We start from the raw sequence: 23,453 nt of genomic DNA, 5'->3' as shown, positions 1-23,453 counted from the left end.
GAGCTGAGCTGGGTCCGGGTGTCTGATCTCTCCACGGTTCTGGGTTAAAAGGCGTGGAGATAGGTATAGCTTTTGGTGTGGCACTACAGACCGTTGTAGCAGTGTGGTGTATCACAGCTGTCTGGTCCACGTTGGAACAACTAGGATGAGGGTTAGAGAATGCTGCTGTAGTTTGCGTACTACTAGTGGCATGAGTGGTAGAGGTGGAAAAGCGTACGCAAATTTGCCAGACCAGTTCATCCATATCACATTGCATTTGGATAGTGAGTGTGGATATCTGGCGGCGAAGCTTGGGTATTTGGCGTTTTCGTGGGTGGCAAAGAGGTCTATCTGAGGTTGTCCCCACATCTGAAAGAATGGTTGAAGAACTTGCGGATGAAGTTCCCACTCGTGGATCTGTTGTGTCTGACGACTTAACAGATCTGCTATGGTATTTTGTACTCCTGTAACATGCTGGGCTAAGAAGAATATGTTTTGAGGTATAGCCCACCGCCATATGTTTTGTGCTAGCTGAGAGAGTTGCAGGGAGTGTGTTCCGCCCTGTTTCTGTATGTAATACCTGGCTGTCATGTTGTTAATGAAGACTGACATAGCTTTGTTTGATACTTGCTTTTGGAAAGCTTTCAATGCTAGGAATATGGCTAGTAACTCCAGATGGTTGATATGTAGTAACTTTTGTTGTGGTGTCCAACTGCCTTGCATGGTGTGTTGCAGTAGGTGGGCTCCCCAGCCGGAGAGCGATACGTCTCCTGTCAAGACTATCTGAGGAACTGGCTCTAGGAACAGTCGCCCTTTGGAAAGGTTTTTGGTGTTCCACCACTGCAGAGAGCGATGAGTCCGATTGCCACCAACACTAGGTCTGTTAATTGACCTTGAGCCTGGTTCCATTGTCGTGCTAAGCACTCTTGGAGAGGACGCATTAGAAGTCGTGCATGGGGCACTATGAAAATGCAAGAGGCCATCATTCCAATGAGCTGCATGAACACTCGTGCTGGAAGGGAGTGTTGTGGCTGAAACTTTGTGAGAAGAGTTTGCATGCTGGCTATCCTTACCGGAGTGGGATAAGCTAGCGCTGTCGAGGTGTTTATTGTGGCACTGAGGTATGGTTGTACTTTGGATGGTTGCAGATGGGACTTGGTGTGGTTTGTTGTGAACTCCAAGTTGTGAAGCAGTTGGATAGTGGCATGAGTGTGTTCTACACACTGGTTGTAGGAGCTGGCTTTTATGAGCCAGCCGTCCAGGTATGGGAAGACGTGGATGTACTGTCTTCGTAAATGTGCTGCCTCTACTGCTAGGCACTTGGTGAATACTCTTGGTGCTTTTGTGACTCCGAATGGGAGTACTTTGAATTGATAGTGCTGCCCGTCTATTACAAATCTGAGATGCTTCCTGTGAGCTTTGTGAATGGGAATGTGGACGTATGCGTCCTTGAGATCTAGAGTAGCAAGGAAGTCGTGTTGTAACAGAAGAGGAAGGACTTATTGGAGTGTGACCATGTGAAAATGGTCTGACTGTATGTATATGTTTAGAGGTCTGAGGTCTAGAAGAAAGCTAGAGAGCCGTCCTTCTTTGGGATAAGAAAGTATAGGGAGTAGACTCCCTTGTTTTGTTGGTGCAGAAGAACAGGTTCTATAGCACCTTTTTCCAGTAGAGATATTACTTTTCCCTTTAGCAGTAATAGATGCTCTTGTGACATTGAACGCTGTTTTGGCAGTATGTTTGGGGGGAGGGGGGTAGATGTTAGTTCTAGGAAGTAACCTGATTGAATAATTTGTTGCGTCCACCTGTCTGATGTGATGTTGGTCCAGGCAGGAAGGAATTGTTGTAATCTTCCCCCACAGGAGTGGAATGGTGCGGGGGAAGTGGAGGAAAGTCATTGGGTAGGGGTGGAGGCAGAGTGGGAGTTGTTGGTTTTGACTCTGCCTTTGTTACCCCTGTAACCCCCTCTTTGGTAGCCCTTAGTGAATGTAGATTGGTAGCCCTTAGTGAATGTAGATTGGCCAGTGTACTTATAGGAAGTGGAGGGGCTATCGGAGGAGTAGCCTCTTGTGTTGCCTCTATATGATGAGCGACGAAAAGAACGTCTGGGAGCTTGCAATTGCAAAGCTCCCATAGATTTAGCTGTGTCAGTGTCTTTTTTCATTTTCTCTAAAGATACATCAACATTAGGGCCAAATAGGTGTTTCTCTTCAAATGGCTGATTGAGGATGGAATTTTGTACTTCAAGTATTTTTACCTTCCTGTATGAGTTCATTGGCCCTATTTTCATATTTATCTGGTAGATGCTGCATTATCGATTCCAGTTCATCATAATGTGCCCTGTCATATCTTGCCAATAGCGCTTGAGTATTGGCAATGCGCCATATGTTAGCTGCCTGTGACGCTGTTTGTTTGCCGGAGGCGTCAAAGAGTTTAGATTCCTGATCTGGTGGGGAGGCTTCACCTGATGTTTGTGAATTGGCATGTTTACGTGCTTTAGAGACTACCAAGAAATCTAGTGGTGCTGGGCCTCTAATGTAAACTGGATCTGTAGGGGCAGCTTTGTATTTTTCTCAATGCGGGGGTTGAGGACTCGAGCCCTGACAGGATCTTTGAATACCTCTGTTGCACGTTTAATTACCCCCTTAAGCATTGGCAAAATGGAAATGGACCTTTGCGTAGTGTCAAAAGTGTCCAATAAGAAATCTTCCTCCAGTGCCTGTGTGCAAGGCGACCCCATGGTATTGGGTAGCCCTATGGACCAGTAGGTTAAAACCTATAGTGTCCTCGGGAGGGGGGATGCCTGGAGGGATATACATCATCTTGAGGGACGTAAGGCACATCAGGGGTGGTATAATCATCCCATGGATTAGGTGACTGAGGGGGACTATTGGTCCCTACTTGGTCATGTGCACCCCACCTCTGTCATCAGAGTCTGTATCTACATCATCATCTGGTTTAGGGGATGGTGTAGGCGAATGATGTGGTGGAGGAGGAGGAAGAGTAAGGGGAGATGGTGGAGAAGGGACCCTTAATGGAGAGGTTGCAATTTCTCTCTTCTTTGGAGGAGGAGGAGGAGGTGCAGGCACCTCTAGTGGTCTCTTGTTGTAGCCAAGAGTCAGTTGGCCAGTCTTAGGATCCATTACAAGAGTCTTTTGAATAGGATCTGGTGTAAAAAGCTCTTTTGTGGAGGGTAGGTCCTTCGGTGTCGAAGTTCTCAGTTCCGGAGGTTTTTTCGGCACCGACTCGGTAGCTGGTCTGGGGTCTTTCGGCTTAGAACTGTGACCTTTTAAAATGTCCTTAACCGGAACATGTTTTTTCGGTTCCATTTTTTTTCCAGCTCCGATGCATAGGAGTCGGGACCTTTAGGTAGTTTTTTACTCGGCTCCGAGTGCGGTTTTGACGTCGATGAGCCGGTGCCAGTCTTCGGCGCCGAATGCTTGGGTGTTGAAGCAGTGGTCGGCGTGGATGAGGAAGATGATTTCTTTTTCGGTGTCCGTATGGGGTCGACACCGGAAATAGGCTTACTCGAGCCCGAGCCGCCTGAAGGCTTAGTAGGCTTCTTTGCCGGGCCCGAAGGCAGGGCGTGAGAAGCAGTCTCTCGGTGTGCACCCGGGCCCGAAGGTGAGGGTGTGACCGTAGCCTTTTTGCAGGGTGTTGAGGAAGGGTAGGGGCCGACGTGTGTACTTACAACCTGTTGAGCTGGAGTGATGTCCTCGACGTCTGAGTCTTCGGCATCAGAGGAGCTGGCGCTTTCTTTGGCCTGCTGCTGTTCTGGCACGTCAACGCCCTCTTCAAAGATGTCGTCCGGGATTGAAGCTGATGAACGAGCCATGGTTCTTCGAGATCGTCGGTCCCGAATCGTCTTCTTGGAGCGGAAGGAGGCACAAGCGGAACAGTCTTTGGCCTCGTGCTCCAGGGAGAGGCAAAGGTTCCACACCTCATGTAGATTGGTGAGGAGAAACTTAGACCCACATTGAGGACACTTCTTGAATATCGTCCTTTCCATGAGCCAGAGAGTAAGGCCAAGGTAGGCCCGAAGGCCTTCGTCGACGACCGGAATCGAAGACTTTGAAGTCGTGAAGAGTCGCGTCGATGGGGACCGCGATCGAAACAATAAAGTCGAACTGTGTGAGGATTGCGCGCCGAAGGAAAATCGGATCCAAACTGGAGCGCAGGAAACACATCCGAGCCCGATGGCGGAAAAAAACAATCTGAGGATGGAGCTGATGCCCATGCGCAATGTGGTCCAAAGTAGGAGTCACCCATCTTGTGACTTCCAAAGAACTTTTCAGGACAAAAACAAACTGCAAACATCCGGGCCTAGCACTAGGTGGTGATCTATGCACAGTGTGTAATCTGCAGCTTATATATATATATATATATATACACATATTTGTGTAGTACATTTTGTCCAGTAACATTTATCTACAAGCAGCAAATCAGTGCACACAGATTATACATTTAGAATGTATACATTTAGATTGTGGTACCGTATGCTCGTCTCTCTACATTCTTGGAAATTCCGTTACAATGTGTAAAAGATAACAAAAAATCAATGATAAGACTTATTACCACATACAGTAATCAGGAGAAGCAAATCAGAAAGATAGTCAACAAACATTGTCCAATTTGGAGAACTGAAATCACCCTAGCCCCTGAACTAGAGATCTATCCAGCTATAACATTTAGAAGAGCTCCCTCTATGAGGGACTCTTTGGTGAGAACCAGTCCAGAAGTAAGTGAGACTAGCAACTGGTTGACTAGTAGAAAGGGTTTTTTTAAATGTAGCTCGTGCAGGGCATGTAAATTTCGGGTGAATACATACGAGTTTGTTGATGCCTTCTCTCACACATTATACAAAATCCAAGGTTTATACTCGTGTAAAACTGATCATGCAGTCTATGTGCTCACATGCACATGTCAACTACAATATGTGGGTAGTACAAAACTTCATATCCGGTCGCTCCACATTTCAAATTAGTGCAAAAGAATAATCTCAATGATCTCTGTTATTTTGTGATCGATGCAGTCCCCAAGTCTATACGGGGTGGGAATAGAGAGAAGAAATTACGTCAACTTGAGAGCCAATATATTATTCGGTTAGACACTGAAATGCTAAATGGCCTCAATACAGGGGAAGATTTGTAAAAATTTTTATGAGAGATTATCTTTAACCTTGAGGGATATATTTATTCATATATATTTATATCCATTTAGACCTGTATTCTCCTTTCTGGACTTCATCTGCTGCTATATGATGATACCAATGAAATCTATGTATTTGGATGTATTCATGATATTTATGTATTCTTTTTTTGTGTGATGTTTGACTATTTATTGGATTTTTAGCCTCACTTTTATCTAGATTTTAACTGGTTTTACTAGTTTTCTGGTTCAACTGGCTCTTATCTGGTGTCTGTGTGGCCTGGAGTCTAGTAGTGGTGAATTTTTCACAATTTGAGAATATTTAGCTTAATTTCCACAGGCCCCCCGTTTTTCCATTTTAGAGCTCTTATTTGCCTAACTGATATTCAATGCATTACATCACAAACCTACTCGAAATCAAGCTATTAGTTAATAACAACTGCATCCGTCTGATTTATTCTATTTTTAGACAAATCTTGTCGAGCTCTCTATGATTTGAATAGTTAACAGACAAGACACTGCACTTAATTACTGATTTTTTACTTGATTTTACAATACCAGATATAATAATAAAAAAAAATGTATTAGGGTATTTAAGTCATCAGACAGACAGTGTTGCATGATGATTTTGGGCACTTGCCCTGTATTGTGCATTTTTGCATGTTGTTTTTGCACTAACATTTAAGTTTTAGAAGCGGGTGATAACAATGGCTGTTGGAAAATATAGTACCAATATTCATTACATAAGCGTTGTTGCGTAAAATGAATTGTTTCAAAGCAATAACATACTAATGTTACTTTGTACATTTAGAAACTTGCTAATTATATGGTTACATTTTATTGTATATTGGTGCTTCTTAATGTGTTTCCCCACTTATATTCTGTCGTTTACCTCTTTTGAATTCCAAAACAGAGGGAATCCAGTGTAAATCGAGTATTTAAATCACGCAGGTTTTGAAACATGTCATGTGATCAAGACCGGGGTGACCCGGTCGAAAGGTGTCATGTTGTGGAGAAAATAAACGCACTTTAAAATTCATCATCTCGTGTGGTGGTCTGTTTCCTGAAAACTTATATATATATATATATATATATATTTGTATAGTACATTTTGTCCAGTAACATTTGTCTACAAGCGGCAAATCAGTGCACACAGATTATACCGAAGCGTGGCTCAATGGTTAGAGCGGCAGACCCTGATGCAGATGTCTAGCCCGGGACCAGGGTTCAATTCCCCGCCTCGGCGGGTCTTGGGCTCAAAAATTCTACGGACCTGATAATTCTCGCCTCGGTGCCTATTCCAATCATGGAGTCCCACTCTGCAACTCCTGGCAATAGCTTGCTTAATCTCCACAACGGCCCCCACAAAGCTAAGGATGCTTGACCTCCACCTTGGGGGTGCCCAGGAGTGGACGCCTCACAGGGAAAGCCAGGATGGGTTCCACAGTGGTATTCATAAAAGCGCCTTGAGACCCTTGCGGGTGAGTACTGCGCTATACAAGTATCAATTTACATTTTATATATTTAGATTGTGGTACCGTATGCTCGTCTCTCTACATTCTTAAGTAAAACTATCTCTTTGACATCACTGATTACATCCAGTATGTATCTGGTTGCCCTCCCCTTCACTGGGAGAGGTTCCCACTGGCTGTCCATCTGCATTGTTCTCTGGGTCTTCCTCATACCTCATCCATGATTATACCTCCAAATGGGTTTCTACGAGGTGTGTCACTCCTTTAACCACCAAGGTAATTCTAGAATTCTTGAAGGATAAGTTTGCATGTAAGGGGTGACCAAGTATTTAGTTACAGATAATGGTGTCCAATATATTTCCCAGGGGATGTGTGACTTTTCTACCAGAATACAGTTGTATATACACCCCAAGGCAACGGACTTGCCAAGAGAGTGTACAGAGTGATCGGGCCATGAGACCTGTTAATCGAAATGTGTCTCTTAAAGGGGTTATGCATGAAACTTGGTGGGAACAGCCAATGTTCCACTACTCTCAATAGTGGCCATGGAATCCACCTTTTGAGTGTCTGAAAGGGGAAACAGCCTTTACTACGAAGTTTGTACTTCGTATACTATTCACCGTGCATTTTTACATCGTAAAGACTGTTGCCATGCACGACTTTACAATGTAAGCCTTTACCACACATTTTATCGGTAGATGGCAGTGTTGCACCTCTTAAAACATGTGACATGTGTTGTGGTAGATCTCACTGCCTCTGGGATCCTCTATTTAGAAATCTTCTCCCAGAAATTGAGACTTCAGTCACTCAGAAAGAAGTTCAGAAAAGCTCTCAGTGTTCTGCATGCGCTCCTGTTCCCATTTACTTTTGGAAGTTAAACATAGGGAATTCTTACTACCACCACTAAACTGCTTCCTCACTCCTACCCCTCAGAGCTATAAAACAACAGTGCTGCAACATACAAATATAAATAAATGCAGTGAAAAATACGTACAAATACACTCTCTAATAAATTTTGAAACAGCATTTTAATCAGTATAATGAACATCTTTCCAAGAACAAACCTAGGGAGCATTCTAATCGTATCCCCACCCAAACCTGGTGAGCATTCATTCGGCATCCGTTGATGATCTACTCTGGCAGCGCCTTCGCCCTTTCTTAGAAAAACAGGTGTTCCCAGAAAGCACTAGCTTTACACCACTTTTTTAGATATTCAGTCATAGAGTGATTGAAAGACGACATAGACACTCAAAATGCATTGTAGCTACAGATATAGAAGTTGATTGTTTGTAAAGTGTCAATTGACCATCTGTGGTCGCCTCAGAGCCCTATAGAGTACAGAGTATTTAGTAATGAAAAGAATTTATAATTATCAACAGTGTTAAAGGACAGCAAATAAATGTGTGAAGGGAATGTAGGAAGGGAAGGTTTCAGTGCTAACATAGACCACCAATGTGACTGCTAATGATTGACTTACAGAAAAGAGGGAGGAAAGGTATGCGTGGTGAAAGTGTTCGTGCTAGTTTGCGTGGTAAGTGTACTTGTAATGTTAACAGATGTACAAGCGTGGTAATGGGATGCATGGTTAAATATGCAATGTAAAGACTTGCTTGTTAAAACCACGGGTGGTAATGTCATACAAATCTCTGAAAGGTGGGGTAGGCTTTTCTAAGCTCAACGGTGCTTGGTTGAGAAGCCACTGAAGTAGTGCCATCTCTAGTGATAGTATGCGGAGGAAGATATCCGCTCAGCAAAATTGCAAATACAGATATCAAAGGAAAACATCTGGTCAGAAGACAGTACAGAAAGTTTTTCATGTTATCAGGGTGAAGACAGTTGTCCGGGTAAATAAGGGCGAGTCTGAGTATTTGGGCAATTTCCCTTTTGTGTAGATAAAAAGTAATGATGTGCTGGTGGTGGACATGGGGGATGCATGGAGTAGATCCAGATTAGTTTGGTATTGAAGTAAGCAACTGGAGTCTTTTGTGTGCCATGATGTGGGTTAATTTTCTTCAAATTCGGTGGTGGTTGTCAAGCCCTGCTTGCTGAGCTGGAAGCGTAAATGGGAGTTTGAGCCATTTTTATCACAGTTTCTAGCTGATTTCTGCATCCATGACACTCCCTCATTCTAGGGCTAGGCTGAGAAGCAGTAATACCTGGTGGAAGGACTCTGTGAAACCTTAAGCCTATCTGTGGGATTCTTTTTAAAATGTAGCTTCCAGCCTTGTTTCATGTCTACTTTTGTCTTGACTCTCATTTCCTTGTTTTTGAGGAAGCGGGTGTTGGGAGAGTGGGGGGGAAGGGGGGAGTAGGGATGCTGTGGTTGGTTTTCCTTTTTCCCTATAATATTAAGACTTTCTTTCTCATCATCCATGGAACACCTTCTTATGTAATGCAAAATAGCACTATGGCTCTTTTACTCTTCTTCGCAGTGCGGACCATTGTCTTGATAAACGATGTACGGCTTGTCACCAAGATGAAGGTGTTATTGAAGTTGTTTGGGAATGTGATACTGCTAATGTTGATAAATAATGACTTTCTTTTCAGAGTCCAGCATTGTCATTCCTGAGCTCTCCAAGTCTTCATAGGTCAAAAACAATTCCTTTCTAGATTTTGCTTGCCCTGTGTTTGCAAAATCCTTGTAAAGGAAAAGAAAATCTTAAAAGGGGCTTGGTGCCTGCCCATTACAGACTGGCTCCCACATCACTTATGTTTCTTTGCTTCCTATTGGTCAGCGCCTCCTCCATCTTCCTCTTGTGCTCCAAGTCTTCATCCCTGCCATGAGTAATGGACCAAGTACAGCTTCTTGTGACCAGAGTCTTTCCACTGGCTGCAGGCTTTGGCAGGTACTCCTTTTTTTAAGCTTTTTGTCATGCACTCTTGGAGAGTGCATGCATTTGCAGTCCCTCTCCTCCATCCACACCCTGGTCTGGCTCCCCGTGGTGTCAACCTTTCCACTCCCCATTGTGCTGCCCTTCACCAGCTTCCCATGGAATCACCGCTAAACTCCTCCTGCTCCCTCTGGGTTCACCTAAACCCCCACTCTCCTCCTGCTCTCTGATGTCTTTAAACTTTCTTCATGTTGCTTAAATGCCATAATTCCGGTGCTCTTTTTTTTTTACCATGTTCCACAGCAGCGTGGGCTGCTGTGGAACATGGCTAAAAGGAAAACAAAAAAGAGATAGGATAGGATGCAGTCAATTCTGGAAGCGTCAGTGCTTTTTAAAAATATATATACTTTATGCCATGTTGATAGCAGCTCGAGCTGCTGTACAACATGTTTTTAAAAAAACTTTTGGTTGTTTGTATCTGTATTTATTTATGTGTATTTATGCCCTGTGTGGAAGTGTGGTGCGAGAGAAATGGCATTGATATCTACAATAGTAACCATTTCTCCTAATACATTTATTTTCTACGAAATAATTGGGTACAGGTGCTCCCAGTTGAGTATGATGACGTATCGGTTGGATTTCGCCTTGGATTTTTAAGCACACACTCACTCACCCCTCAGTATTGAAAGTCTTCAAATATTTTGGTTATTTAGCAAACTATTCTGTTACTCCATTTTAGCAGATTGGAACATTTGGACCTCACTGACCAAGATACGCAGCTGTTTCCCAGTGCAGCAGGTAACCCATTAAAGCCTCTAATTCCTTTCCAACCCTGTCATCAAGATAAGGAAACCAGACACTGTCTCAGAGAGCCCGTTTTGAGGCAACAAATCCATGATGTCCTTCATGGGCCACTTCAATTATTTTCTGTCTCAGACTCTCTGGAATCAGAATTCTCAGACCACGTAGAATAACTCCTTCCAGAGTTATAGAGAGTCATCCTTGACATTTCTATATTTTTGATATTCACCATCACTGATAAGTGGTCAAGGTTGTTGGTTCCACGGCTGACGTATAATTATATCCTTCAGCTTTAACGTGTCACTATTTTGGCAATGATAATCTGGGCTAATAGAATAGCAGCTGGTGTGTTTGATTGTAGAATGAATTGATGTAGGCCTCTGCCATCTTTGAAGGAGTACCGTGACCTTGTATAGGTATTCTGGAAAAGTAGTAAGCAGGGTTCTGATCTTTCCATGGATGATGCCCAATGGCGTAATTATACTCTTGTAACTGAAATCTCCATTATTCCATGCGAGGAGGCATTTTGGCCTTTGGATTGCCAAATATAGCTAGTAAAGCTTGATGATCCGTTACGAAAAAAGGCTTGTCGTACTAGAAGAGATGGAAATGTTCACAAGCCCATACGGTAGCTAAGTATTCTTTTTCTGGTTGTGAGTAAGCATGTTCTGTTTGAGACAAACTTCTACTTGTACATGCCACAATAGGCCTTTGAGCATTCGAGTGTCCGCTGTGCTGTGCAAAGATAGCTTCTAACCCAACTGGGCTAGTGTCAACGACAACCTTTGTATGAAACTTAGGTTTGAAGTAAGCCATTCCCGTCGCATTCTCAATGGTTTGTTTAACTCTTTTCAAGAATTTCAAAAATTCATGTGACCAATGGAATTAAACATTTTTCGTCAAGTCTCTCACCAAAGCAAGTACAGTGGCATAGTCGTGTAGGTATCTGGGACAGTAACTGGCCATGCCAAGAAATGAACGCACCATACACCCTCTGGGGTGGATCAGCATTTGGCAACACTTGTACTTTAGCAGGATCTGGCGCCATACTCCATCAGAAAAGATATGGCCAAAGAATTTTAGCTTTTTTTCATGGAACTCACACTTGCCTGCATTCAAAGTCAAACCTGCTTCAGCAAGCAAACAACATACCTGTGTAAGAGCTTTACCATGTTCTTTGTTCGCAGCTCTGAAAACCAATTTTTCAACGCTGTAATTGAACACATTCATGACAGGCTGTATGATATGTCAAATGATGCCTTGAAAACTGTAGTAGATGACACACCAAAAGGTAGACTTTTGTAACGAAACAGACTAACATGTGTAGAAATGGCTGTATTGTACCTGTAATTCCCCCAGTGGAATGAGAATGTAAGCACTCAGGAGGCAGCTTCCCAGCCAGGGCATAGCAGATTTTAATGCGGATAAAAACCGAGCACAAAAAGGTTTGTTTCGGCACTGCCTGACCATTTTTTAGCTTACATGTAACCACAAAGAGTTCGTCGTCCAACTGGAACTCTTTCGTGCAGTCAAAATAGAACAACGCTCTTTTTGGGTCCAGATGGTGGAGACACTCCTCTTTCTTAGAGGGATGAGGAGGAGCAAAAAAGGTGGGCAGTGTAACCGATTGACCCAGATGGAATGGGGCCACCACTTTAGGTAGGAATAAGGCGCAGGTGTGAAGAACCACCTTATCATAAGGTAGGGAGGCTTGGATGACAAAGCCTGCAGCTCGCTCACCCTCCAGACAGATGTTATCTCCATTAGAAAGGCTGTCTTGATGGTAAACTGTGGGAGAGGACAATTGCGTAATGGCTCAAAGGGAGCACACATAAGATATGTGAGAACCAGATTGAGATCCCACTGCGGCATGATAAAATGCATAGGGGGAAACATATGTACAAACCCTTTCAAGAACCTACTTACAATAGAGGACTTGCATAAAGAGGGTTTGTCCGGCAGCAAGAAAGAGGATTGAGCAGTAAGATAACCCTTGAGTACCAAAAGCGGAACCCTGCTGGGCAAGGGTAAGAATAAAAAGAATAATTTTAGATAGAGAAGCAGAAAGAGGGTTAACAGACCTTTCTGTACAACATTTTAGCCAATTGCAGGCGTATACCATCTTAATGGAGGGCTGCTTGGCCGCCAAGATAAAATGACATACTTCGGGAGGAAGGTCGAAAGCTCAATCTCCATGCAAGGAGGCAGAAGGTTGACAGGTTTGGGTGGAAGATCCTCCCCTGCTGCTGCGACAGAAGATCCTCCTGAAGCGGTAGCCTGATCGGAGGATCAATGCTCATTCAAAGAAGCTCTGGATATCAGACTCTTCTTGCCCAATCTGGAGCCACGAGGATGACTTGGGCCCGGTTGTTCTTGATCTTCTGAGCAGAAGTGGTATGGGTGGAAAGGCTTACAGGAGACCAGAGCTCCACTCAAAACGAAAAGCGTTGCTTTTCATTTCACCTCAGAAGCTCCAGTGTGCGAATTTATGACATTACAACGCATACATTTACAATGCATGCCTTTACAACAGTTTTTACATCGCAATATCCTTTACAACGCATTATTTTACATTGCAAGCCATTACATCGCATTTTCAGAAACTATCTTAACAACGCATTCCATTACATTGCATTATACCTTTACAAAGCATACCATTAAAATGCATACCATTACATCGCATTTAAGGTAAGCTGAATCACAAAACGCACGCTTAGCAAAGATCTAGCTTTCTCCCGAATATGGTGTAATTCGGTCAAGCAATTTTTTCTATATATTTGTCTAGAATTTTCCCTATGGATATTGCATGAGTTCCCCCACCCCCACTTTTCTTGGACCCTACTCGACAGATCACCTCGAAACTTTCCATGAAAGAGCTGAGGTAGATGTACTTTAAAATTAAAAGAAAACCATGATGATGCATTAAAAGGCACCAAAGCTATAAGTAAAACAAAAAATGCTCTTTTTATGGAAATTGACTTACTTATAACTATACATGGCAATGACCACTGTGCAATATATATATAAATTCGGAACATTGAAACAGTTTGTTTGGATGAAACAGGAAAGAGAAAGAAATGTAATACAAGACTTTGTTTGAGAACCCTTTTAGCTATGTGCGGCAGAGTTTCTCAAACAAGTAGTAGTGTGAAACAATTCTTTCCCACTGTATCCTTTTCTTTCGACAGATAATGGACTCCAGGACATTCTTAGAGATAGGGCTGAGAAGAGAAATTTTGTAGACATCTAGTGGGCGATATATACAGATTCAAACACACACAGAAACAATACAACAAAGGATATATAGGTAGTGGCAGAAGTCTCGGATCACTCCTCCAAAACCAGATTTCTTGTTCATGTTGGCATCAGAATACTATCTTCAAGAGATCCCTTTCTTTTTTCTGCTGGTTAATGTTCTTGGTAAGGCAGACACATGGTGCATGGCAGATATGAATGTTGCCTTATGGATCTTATTTTTTTCATCTCTCCCTTTTCACCTTCACTTTCATTTTCTTCCTTGGGTTTAGTGATTTGGATAATCTTGCCAAAATAATTCGTTATTATTGCAATTTTTACAGCCGTTATTGCTGCTTTACTGGTATGACTGTATTTGCAGTCGTGACTTTTAAAATAAAAGGATGAATATTAAAAATATTAAGTTGGGGGCGTGGCCAAGACCGCAATGTGATCGGACGTGCCACGGGCGAGCTCTGTCGCCCCGTTGCCTGCATAAGCCTCTTCCAGCGACATTCGGGGGCTACCGAACGGAGTACCTGCACAGCTGCTGGTGTCTGGAGCGTGAGGCAGCCACTGGCGGAGCAGACCCGGCGGGGGAGGCCGGGGAGCACAGACCGGAGGGCTCGGACGTCTTGCCGCCGGAGGGCCCGCCCGCCATCTTGGTCCTGTGACGGGGGACCGGCGCCTGGGTGACTGCGCCCCTGCGGATGCCCTATCCCCTGGCGGTGGCTGGAGATCGCGGACTGTGCTGCCTCACCCTGCGGGGTGCCCTCCGGTTACCGGGCTTGAGCCCGTGAATGCCTGGGAGCCGACCTGCAGCCTCCTCGCGGAGCACACTCCGGCAGTCCATGAGGCCAAGATGGCGCCGCCCTGTAGCTGAAATCTAGCCTGAGGCCGAGGGTTGCCCTGGACCCCCCGAACCAGCGGGAGCCCCCTGTGAGACTGCGGGGAGGAGAGGAGCGCCCGGCCTGCACCTCCGCTCGTCCCTGAGGTGAGGGCCCCTGGGGTGAGCTGCCGCGGAGGGCCGGAGCCGGCCGGACTTGCCTGACTCTAAAATGGCGGCGGTCCCCGAGACCCGCGGTGGCCTGCAGCGCTGCACCTAGCGCCTCCAACACAGCGCTCGAGACGCCCCTCTGGCCCATCCTGCACAAGGGGGGGAAGCCCATCGGACCTGCCCGGACGACCCAGTTGGGGTGACAGGGGACCGGCGGGAGCGGAGGCCGGTGTGCCTAGCGAACTTTCCCGCACTGGAACTTAGCCGTGTGCGGACTGGGGCGCCACTGCTGCCCGGCACTGCTGGACTGTGGCGGGGGCCGCTGCACACGCCGCCTACCAACTTGGGCCTCCTGGACTGGGCCCAGCTTGGCACCTCGGCCCCTCCGGCCGCTGCGACTGCGGACGTGTGTGTCCCCGGGGCTGGACCGGCCGGGCTGGAGTGAGGGGTCAGAGCTGCGAAAGACCTGTGAGTACCCCCGCGCTGACTGTGGGCCCCGGGGTGACCAGCGCCACTACCTGAAGGCGATGCCATTTCCCGAGGGACGGATGGAGTGACACCCGGAGCCCGGGGGGGGCTGGCCTGTGAGGCGTGCTGGTGGCGACGAGAGGACCCGGGTCTGCACCCCGCCTTGCGGACAGAGCGAGCTTGCACGTAAGGGAGTGCTTGGGTGGGGAGTGGAGGACTGGTGGCGCACCGCACTTTCTCCACACCCCGGCGACGCCATCGAGGGACCGTGCCCGCGGCGAGGGACACTACGCTCCGGGTGGACGATGACCCGAGGCAGAGGAGGGGGCAAGGCGGACCCGGCGACAGCATCCAAGGGCACGTCGGTGGTTGCCATGTGGGGCAAAGCGGGGGCGTCGGCCCCAACCGAAGACACGCCGCCACCTATCACGACTCTCCCCCGGTGACCCAGGCCTTCATGTCTTCTTTCATGGCGGACTTAAAATCCGAGATAGGGTCCCTGCGGGCGGAGGTGCACACCTGCGTCAAGGAAATGCGCAAAGAAGTCACGGAACTGGGAGACAGGGTCGATGGACTGGAAAAAATTGTCGACACGCGCACAGAAGATGTTGAGCAGTTGTGGCAGAGGGTGGCGGCCCTGGAAGAGCAAAACATCGAGCTCCAGGTCAAACAGGAGGACCTTGAAAATAGGGGGCGCCGCAACAACCTCAGAATCCGTGGCGTACCACTCGGAAAGGAAGGGTCTGACATCATGGCCTACACAGCTCAGCTCCTGCACGAGGTGCGAGGCGGAGAGGGGGCCTCCCTACCAATTCTGGACCTCGCACATTGAGTCTTCAGCGCGGGAGGCAAGACGGGCCTTCTCCCGGATATAATAATCTGAGTACACTATTTCACGGAGAAGGAGGCTATAATGAAAGCGGCAAGGGACAAACAGGACCTGCAATTCGGAGGGCATAAGATCCAAATCTACCAGGATCTGGCACCTAACACGCTGCATAGAAGGAGAGTCTTCCGCCCTGTGACAGAAAAACTACAGGCTCTCGACATCCCCTATCAGTGGGGACACCCCTTCGCCCTGATCTTTCGCTGGGGTGACAAGCGCAGAACACTCCGCTCCTACAATGAGGCGGCGCAACTGATTGGTCTCTTGGAATCCCCCGAACATAGCCCAACCCACCCCAGGCGACAGGAGAGGCCCCTGGCTCGACCGGATTGGACCACGGTGACCCGGCGTCGCCGGACGACCCCGAAGGACGATCTCTCCAAATCCCAGGCTAAGCAAGACATCATTGACCACATTCGCTCCCTTGAGAGCGACCGCGAGGAGCACCCTGCGAAACCTCATACACCGTGACCCCCGATTGGCCAGTCTCCACGTTTAGATGACCACCGATCACCGAGGGAACTGCCACTACAATCACCTGTGCGGGACTGGGAACTTCTGCGTCCGTACGCTCACTGATGGGCATTCTGGCACCACCTGCATTCCTGCAGCTTGCACGACCTCCCACACCCCGACAACAAGGGGGAAGCGCACGCTTAGCCCTACAACCTGCCGAATCTCTACAGGGGGACAACTGAACATTAGCTGCGGCTCGGAGGGGCTGATGATGCCATGGACAGCGGTTGGGCCCCTTGGGGTGATCGAGAGGATACGACCTGGTGGACTTTTGCTACAGGAACTTGCCCCCGTCGCTGGACCCAGGTACTCCTGTAGAAGTTATTCAGCCTTCCCCGTTTTTGAGATACATTAGACTCACATCCCCTGAAACCGCCCTGGGCAACGGGGCAGACGGGCTCCGTGGCTGCCGGGTCCTATATTCCCAACAGACCCCCCCCCCCCATTCTGTCCCGTAGGAAGTGACATTCCTGAGACCATCCAAACCCTCGGGTAGAGGATGTCCGGAACATGGGACATTGTGCTAGGGCCCTGTTGGCCCGTCGTGGTTCCTTACTCTCTTTGTTCTCTTTGTTTTCCCACTCTGTCTACTTCTCCTCCTTTTCTCCCGAGCTGTCCCTATGTTGTCCCCCCCTCTGCCCTCGGGTGGGGTGGCAGTCCCGAGACCCTTGCAGATACACGCACGGAGCAGCAGCAGTGGTGGCGGAGGGAGGTGATTCTTCCCACCCATGCGGGGTGGAGGGTGCTGGGTGATAAGGCGGCAACATCCCCCCTAGTGTTATGGCGGTGACTGCTCCCAGGCCCCTAAAGATCCTATCGCTCAATGTCAAAGGGCTGAACTCCCCCAACAAAAGGAACCAGATATGGCGCTACCTTCTCCATCACTCCCCTGACATCATATTTTTACAGGAGACACATCTCCTACGGGGGGACACTAAGCGCATGGCACACCCTAGATACCCCACACAATTCTGGGCATCGGCTGACACCAAGACGGCAGGGGTGGCAATCCTGTGTAGAGCGGGCTGTAGACAGGGGCCCGCCAAACCATACAAGAGCAGTGATGGGCGCTTCATCCGGGCTGCGGTGCAGATGGGGGGGATACAGTACACCCTGGGTAATGTATACGCACCCAACCAGTCGCAGGACAAATATCTCCAGTCACTCCTGAGGGCCCACTTCAAGTCTGACGAACCGCGTACAATCCTGGGTGGAGATTTTAACATAGTGTGGGACCCAGATATAGATCGCGGGGAAAACGCGTGTGGCGGCGCGGGAGCGATGTCCTCTACGCTCAGGTCACAGATCACGGACTTGGGACTGGTCGACGCGTGGCGCTACCACAACCCGGGGGTCCGAGACTACACCTTTTACTCCCACTCCCACCGGACATACTCGCGCATTGACTACATTTTCACCTCCCTAGACCTTGCCCGGGACACGCTGCAAGCTGCCATTTCGGATATCTCGCTGTCGGATCACGCACATTCTCATTCCGGAAGATGTGAATAGCATCCGCGAAGCCATAGACTCGTACTTCACCGTCAATGATCTACCCGAGACACCCCTCCCGGTAGTAGGGGACGCCTTTAAGGCCACCATACGGGGGCACATCACGTCCCTAGCGATCGCACGACGACGGGAGACTCACAAGCTGGAGTCTAAGCTTGCGGGCGAAATCAAGCAGGCGGAGGCACGGGACAGGACTCGATCTTCCCTGGCGTCCAGAAGGGAGCTAGCTAACCTCAGGGGACAATTGCGTCTTCTACGCACTAACAAGGCAGAGTACTCCTTATTAGCGCTGAAGCAAAAATATTATGAGGGCGGAGACAAGGTGGGGCGTATGTTGGCCAGATGGCTGAGAGCAAGAACAGCCAGAGCCCATATCGCTAAACTCCACTGTCAAGATGGCTCCACGGCTGTCACGGAGAAGACAAAACAGGACGCCTTTGGCCTACTACACCTCCCTGTACGCGGGGGCACCCACATCGCAGGAGGCGCGAGCGGCGGTCCTTGACGACTACGAGGGGACTCCGTTGCCGCCGGCTTGTGCTGCGGAACTGGAGGAGCCCATACTGGAAGAGGAGGTTTCGGCGGCCATTAAGGAACTCCCCACTGGGAAAACCCCAGGCCCGGATGGCCTCCCGCTGATCTTTTATCAAGTGTTCCAAACCCAGCTCCGTCCCTATCTGCTCAGGCTTTACCACTCCTTCTCTGACACATCTGGTCCGTCCTCCGACATGGGAATGGCGGAGATAGCGTTGACCCCGAAACCCGGAAAAGATCCTGTGCTCTGTGCTTCCTACAGGCCTATCGCCCTCTTAAATACGGATCTGAAGATCTATACCAAGATACTGGCCAAGCGATTGGACCCCTACATGCCGGGGCTTGTGGACCCGGATCAGGTGGGTTTCATTAGGGACCGACAAGGGGCGGACAATGTACGCCGACTGGCGCACCTGGTGGGCAAGGCACGACACTGGGACATTCCGGCTTGCCTTCTCTCGCTCGACGCGGAGAAGGCCTTCGACCGGGTGGACTGGACCTTCTTGAGGGCGGTGCTTCGGAGGCTCGGTCTAGGTCCTAGAATGATAACTAGCATTATGGCCCCGTACCTTGGGCCGCAAGCCAGGGTCAGAGTGAACGGCCAGCTAACACCGCCGCTGCAGATACATAGAGGTACGAGGCAGGGATGCCCGCTCTCGCCGCTCTTGTTCGCCCTCGCGGTGGAACCACTAGCGGCAATGATACGACGCGACCACAGAATACATGGAATAGCCCACGGGGGGGAGGGACAACAAAGTGGCGCTATTTGCCGACGACTTGATCCTCACTCTCACACACCCCAGTGAATCCCTGCCAGCGCTTCACGAGGTTCTGTGTCTATATGAACAGGCATCGGGCCTCAAAATAAATCATACCAAGTCCTGGGCGCTCAACCTCACTATACCCGCGGACGAGCTCCAGCCGCTGAAGGCGACGGTGCCCTACCAGTGGGCGGAGAGCCAAATCAAATACCTGGGCCTCACGCTGACCCCCCACCTGGACTCGTTGTCTTCGGTAAACTGGACGGAGTGTCGTAAAGCGGTTCTGGAGGACCTCCGGAGGTGGAGGCCTCTGATGATTTCCTGGCTGGGGCGCCTGAACGCGGTCAAAATGTCGATTCTGCCAAAAATTTTGTACGTTTTTCAGTGTCTGCCCACCCCGATTCCGCTTCACTGCATCCGGAGCCTCCAGCGAGAGATCACTTCCTTCATCTGGGGCGGGAAACGCCCCCGGTTCTCGCAGAAAATCCTTATGGAGCCGAGGGACAGGGGAGGCCTGGCATGCCCCAACTTGGTTCACTACTACTGGACAGCACACCTGCGCTTCGTAGTAGAGTGGGGTGCACGTGCAAGTGACAAGCACTGGTTCCACATGGACCGGGCGGTCACGGGACGCACTATATGGGACCTGCCGTGGCTTCCGCGGGCGGCGCGCTCTAGGAGTGCCTACATAGCAGTCCCTACAAAAACGGTCCTGGACATATGGGACAAGATTGCTGTGCCCAGGGGCCTCACAACGTTCCCGTCCCCGCACACGCCGATAGCGGGTCACTCGCAATTCCCTCCGGCCCACAAAACCCGTGCGTTTGATGAGTGGACGCAGGGAGACTGCAGAGTCATTGGGGACCTTTTCCTCGGGGGCTTGCCCAAGACCTGGGAGGACTGCAAGGAGGAGTTCAGACTCCCCCCGTCGGCTGGTTTCCAGCACACCCAGCTACGTCATTGGACTGCGGGTGATGAAGTATACCAGGCGGCCACCAGGGCTTTCACACCCTTCGAAAAGCCGGCGCGCTCTCTCGGGGGGCTGAAGAGACTAATTTTTACAAATCTACCACATACTACAACACCCGAAGTCAATCCCCGCGCACCCGTACCAGAAGCAATGGCAGCTGACGGCAGGAGCAGACATAGAGCCCTCCCAGTGGAGCAGACTGTGGCGCGATATACCCAAAATCTACCGCAGCGTCCCGCAGCAGGAAAATGCCTATAAATTGCTCACCCAGTGGTACTACACTCCGCTGCGCCTTAGCAAAATGTTCCCTAAAGCCTCGCCGATGTGCTGGAGATGTAGCTCTGCGACTGGTGACTTTGTGCATATATGGTGGGCGTGTCCAACTTTGACGATCTTTTGGAAGGAGGTACTTAGCCATATCAGAGGGGTGCTGGCGTTCCCCATACCTGAAGAAGTGTCCACAATACTACTCGGCATTTACCCTAGCACACTTAAGGCACTTACCCGCAGCGACTGGGTACTCGCACTCCACATGCTAGGTGCGGCAAAGCAACTCATAGCCCTGTACTGGAAACGTACTGAAGCGCCGCCCATAGCATCCTGGTTTGTACGCCTTTGGCAGGTACTCGCGCTGGAACTGCTCACGGCTAGGCTACAGCTGAGAGACACACGCTTTACAGCAGTTTGGAAACCCCTAGTGCGATACCTCTGTTCGGTACAACATGCATGACACATGCCCCCTAGACTCCGCACGCTACGCCTCTTTGAGGACGCCATTGCCCCTGCGGATCCTGCCAGGCTGTGTCCTTGAGTGTTAGGCACACTACGGTGTCCCGCGCTGCAGTGTAAACGCCCCCCACCTTGCCCCCAGACACGCCACCCACAGCCACTATCCCTTCCCCTCTCTCTACTCTCTGACCACAGATTCTCTTGCTACGTCTATTTTCTTTCTTCCTACTTGCCACTCTGGCCTTCGTCTCGCTCTGAGACAGATGTGCCCTGTTGGGCTGTTTACTACAGTTGGGCTAGTTGCCTGCTACCTACCTCCCATGCATAGTGGGCGTATGCCCGCGTGTGATGAGCTTTTGTCTACTCCTCCATAAGCCTCGCGGCCGGCTCTCCTGAAAGAGTTGTAGGCATGGCGCTGTGTTAAGGCTCCAGTTGATACGCAAGCATAAGAACTATTGCAAAGGCGGCCGGCCTCTACAAGAGGTTGTAGGCTTAACGCTGTGTTTAAAAGATAAATAAATGTGGACTGTATGGGCCTGAACACAAAAATATTAAGTTTAGGAAAGGCTTTACCGAAAATAACGGAGTAGGTGACCAAGCCTTTATCAGGTACTAAGATTCAGTTTTTACCTGTTTGAACGAGAACTTACCAAGATGTCCCAGCACAGACTCATTTGCTGACTTTGTCTTTTCTTTATTTCTGCTGCTTTTCCGGATATCGATTCCTCTTCTTTTGAGCTCGCTTTTCTTTCCCTTAATGCTTTTCTCCAATTGCCCTATTTTTGATCAAGTATAAGAAAAGTTAAAAGCAGTAACGGTCATTTAAAAAAAATATTTTGAGCAAATGAAAAAAATGCAGATATGAAAGTCCATTAAACAAACAAATCCTCACTCCCCCTACTTGCATGTATGCTATGATTACACAAACATACACGTGGGGACATTATTTAAACAAACATTGGCAGTGCCAAATAATCTGGCTTATGAATGAAAGCACATTTTGTGTAAATGATGGATTTAGGCACTCAATAATCATACATGCACTCTTGTAATTCATCTTTGCACTCATGTATCCATTCAACAACCCACTGACTCATACTTGCATTCATCGTCTGATACAAGTAGAAAAAGAAGAATGCTGCAGTCTACACATGGCGTGCATATGCTTGCAATACCGAAACTAAATATAGCAGAGGGTGACCATAGTGCAAAGGTATTGTAAATAGTCTAGCATTTTTTTAAAGATCAAGCACTGCCACCATATTTAGGACAGTTTTAGCCATCTTTGAATGGTAAAACAGTAATACGTAATGTACAACAGCATTTGATAATATTCTCCTGGTTTAGAGGAAGTGGCCACGTGGGATGCGGCTCACTGCAGATAAAATGTGCAGTAAGTAGGCCACCTGTTAGTGGGGACGGACCCAGAAGCGCACACAGTTTCTGGTGGATATAAACACATGTTCAGAAGATTCTGTCAGAGCAAGAGAGGCAATGACTCATGTAGATTGACTGCACCATTACCCCATGCATTTCGCTGTTCTGGATGGAAGCAGAGTGTAAATGATACGAAGACAAACCAATAGCAGAACAGAACTAACCCAAAGTCCCTCTAAGTAGTTTTATGAATATATATATTACCTACTGGCGGTCGCCAATAGGTATTTATAGCTAGGACCTATTTTCCATAGGAAATCCGCAATATTCTATTTGCAATAACTTTGGCGCCGGTTGACGAATTTTCGCGAAATGTTGAAAACTCGTGGGGCGCTCCGGTCCGCTCCTATCCTGTAAGTTTGGGGATGATTCGTCAAGCGGGGACCGAGAAAAAAGGGGGGTCCCAAAACGTGTTTTCCCCATGTAATTTCCCATAGGAACCTTTAGTCACAGCTACAGCCCGAACTGCTGAACGGAATTACACCAAATTTGGCAAAGAGGTAGTCCTTGGTATATATCTGGGCGGACCCTAACGACAGATCTCATCATAACAGTTTGCTATCATTTCCGCTCCTGACACCTGAGGATTTCGAAGCTCTGTGTTTAAAAATTAAATCAGGCTCTCCAGCGGATGCCCTCTCCCCTGCCTTTTTCTGCCAGTTTTACTATCTGATTTCTCCTGAGTGCTTAGAACTGGCTAATCTGTCGCTTAGGTCAGCCACAGACCCTCGGGCATGGAAACATGCCAAAGTTACTCCATTACTAAAAAAATCTTCTCTGGACCCGGGGGAACCTGGCAAGTACCAGCCAATCTCCCAACTCCCTTTTCTGGCTAAGCTAGTGGAATTCCATGTGAATTCTACTCTTGCGAATTTCATTGAGCAGAACGCCATTTTTGATCTGTCAAGCATGGTTTCCGACCCAGACATAGCACTGAGTCTGCGCTATTGGTTGTGTCGGAGGCCTTTGGGGCAGCTTGGATGTTGGGGACTCTGCGGCACTGGTCCTTTTGGATTTAAGTGCCACATTCGACACCGTTTCCCATGACATACTCCTGAAACGCCTCCTGGAGGTTGAAATTGGGGACGTGGCTTTAGCCTGGATTCAGTCATTTCTGGAGGATAGGTCCTTCCAGGTTTCAGTTCCTCCATATAATTCCCAGGAGTTTGTCCTGCATC

The 23,453-nt window shown here is 48.3% G+C and overlaps 1 protein-coding gene across 3 annotated transcripts in view; it reads right to left on the bottom strand.

Annotated features, from left to right (window-relative positions):
• JADE2 (jade family PHD finger 2) overlaps positions 1 to 23,453 on the bottom strand; it is a 523,571-nt gene that overhangs the window by 35,173 nt on the left and 464,945 nt on the right. For all 3 annotated transcript variants that reach the window (XM_086931489.1, XM_086931491.1, XM_086931490.1), the window contains one exon: positions 21,489 to 21,614. In XM_086931489.1, the coding sequence (XP_086787615.1) occupies positions 21,489 to 21,614 (126 nt within the window). The remainder of the gene's footprint in view (positions 1 to 21,488; positions 21,615 to 23,453) is intronic.

The sequence above is a fragment of the Lissotriton vulgaris genome, chromosome 7, assembly GCF_964263255.1.
Source record: "Lissotriton vulgaris chromosome 7, aLisVul1.2, whole genome shotgun sequence".
Classification (NCBI taxonomy): domain Eukaryota; kingdom Metazoa; phylum Chordata; class Amphibia; order Caudata; family Salamandridae; genus Lissotriton; species Lissotriton vulgaris.
Note: the sequence above shows the minus strand (reverse complement) of the source record. Positions and strands in the feature narration are given on the sequence as shown.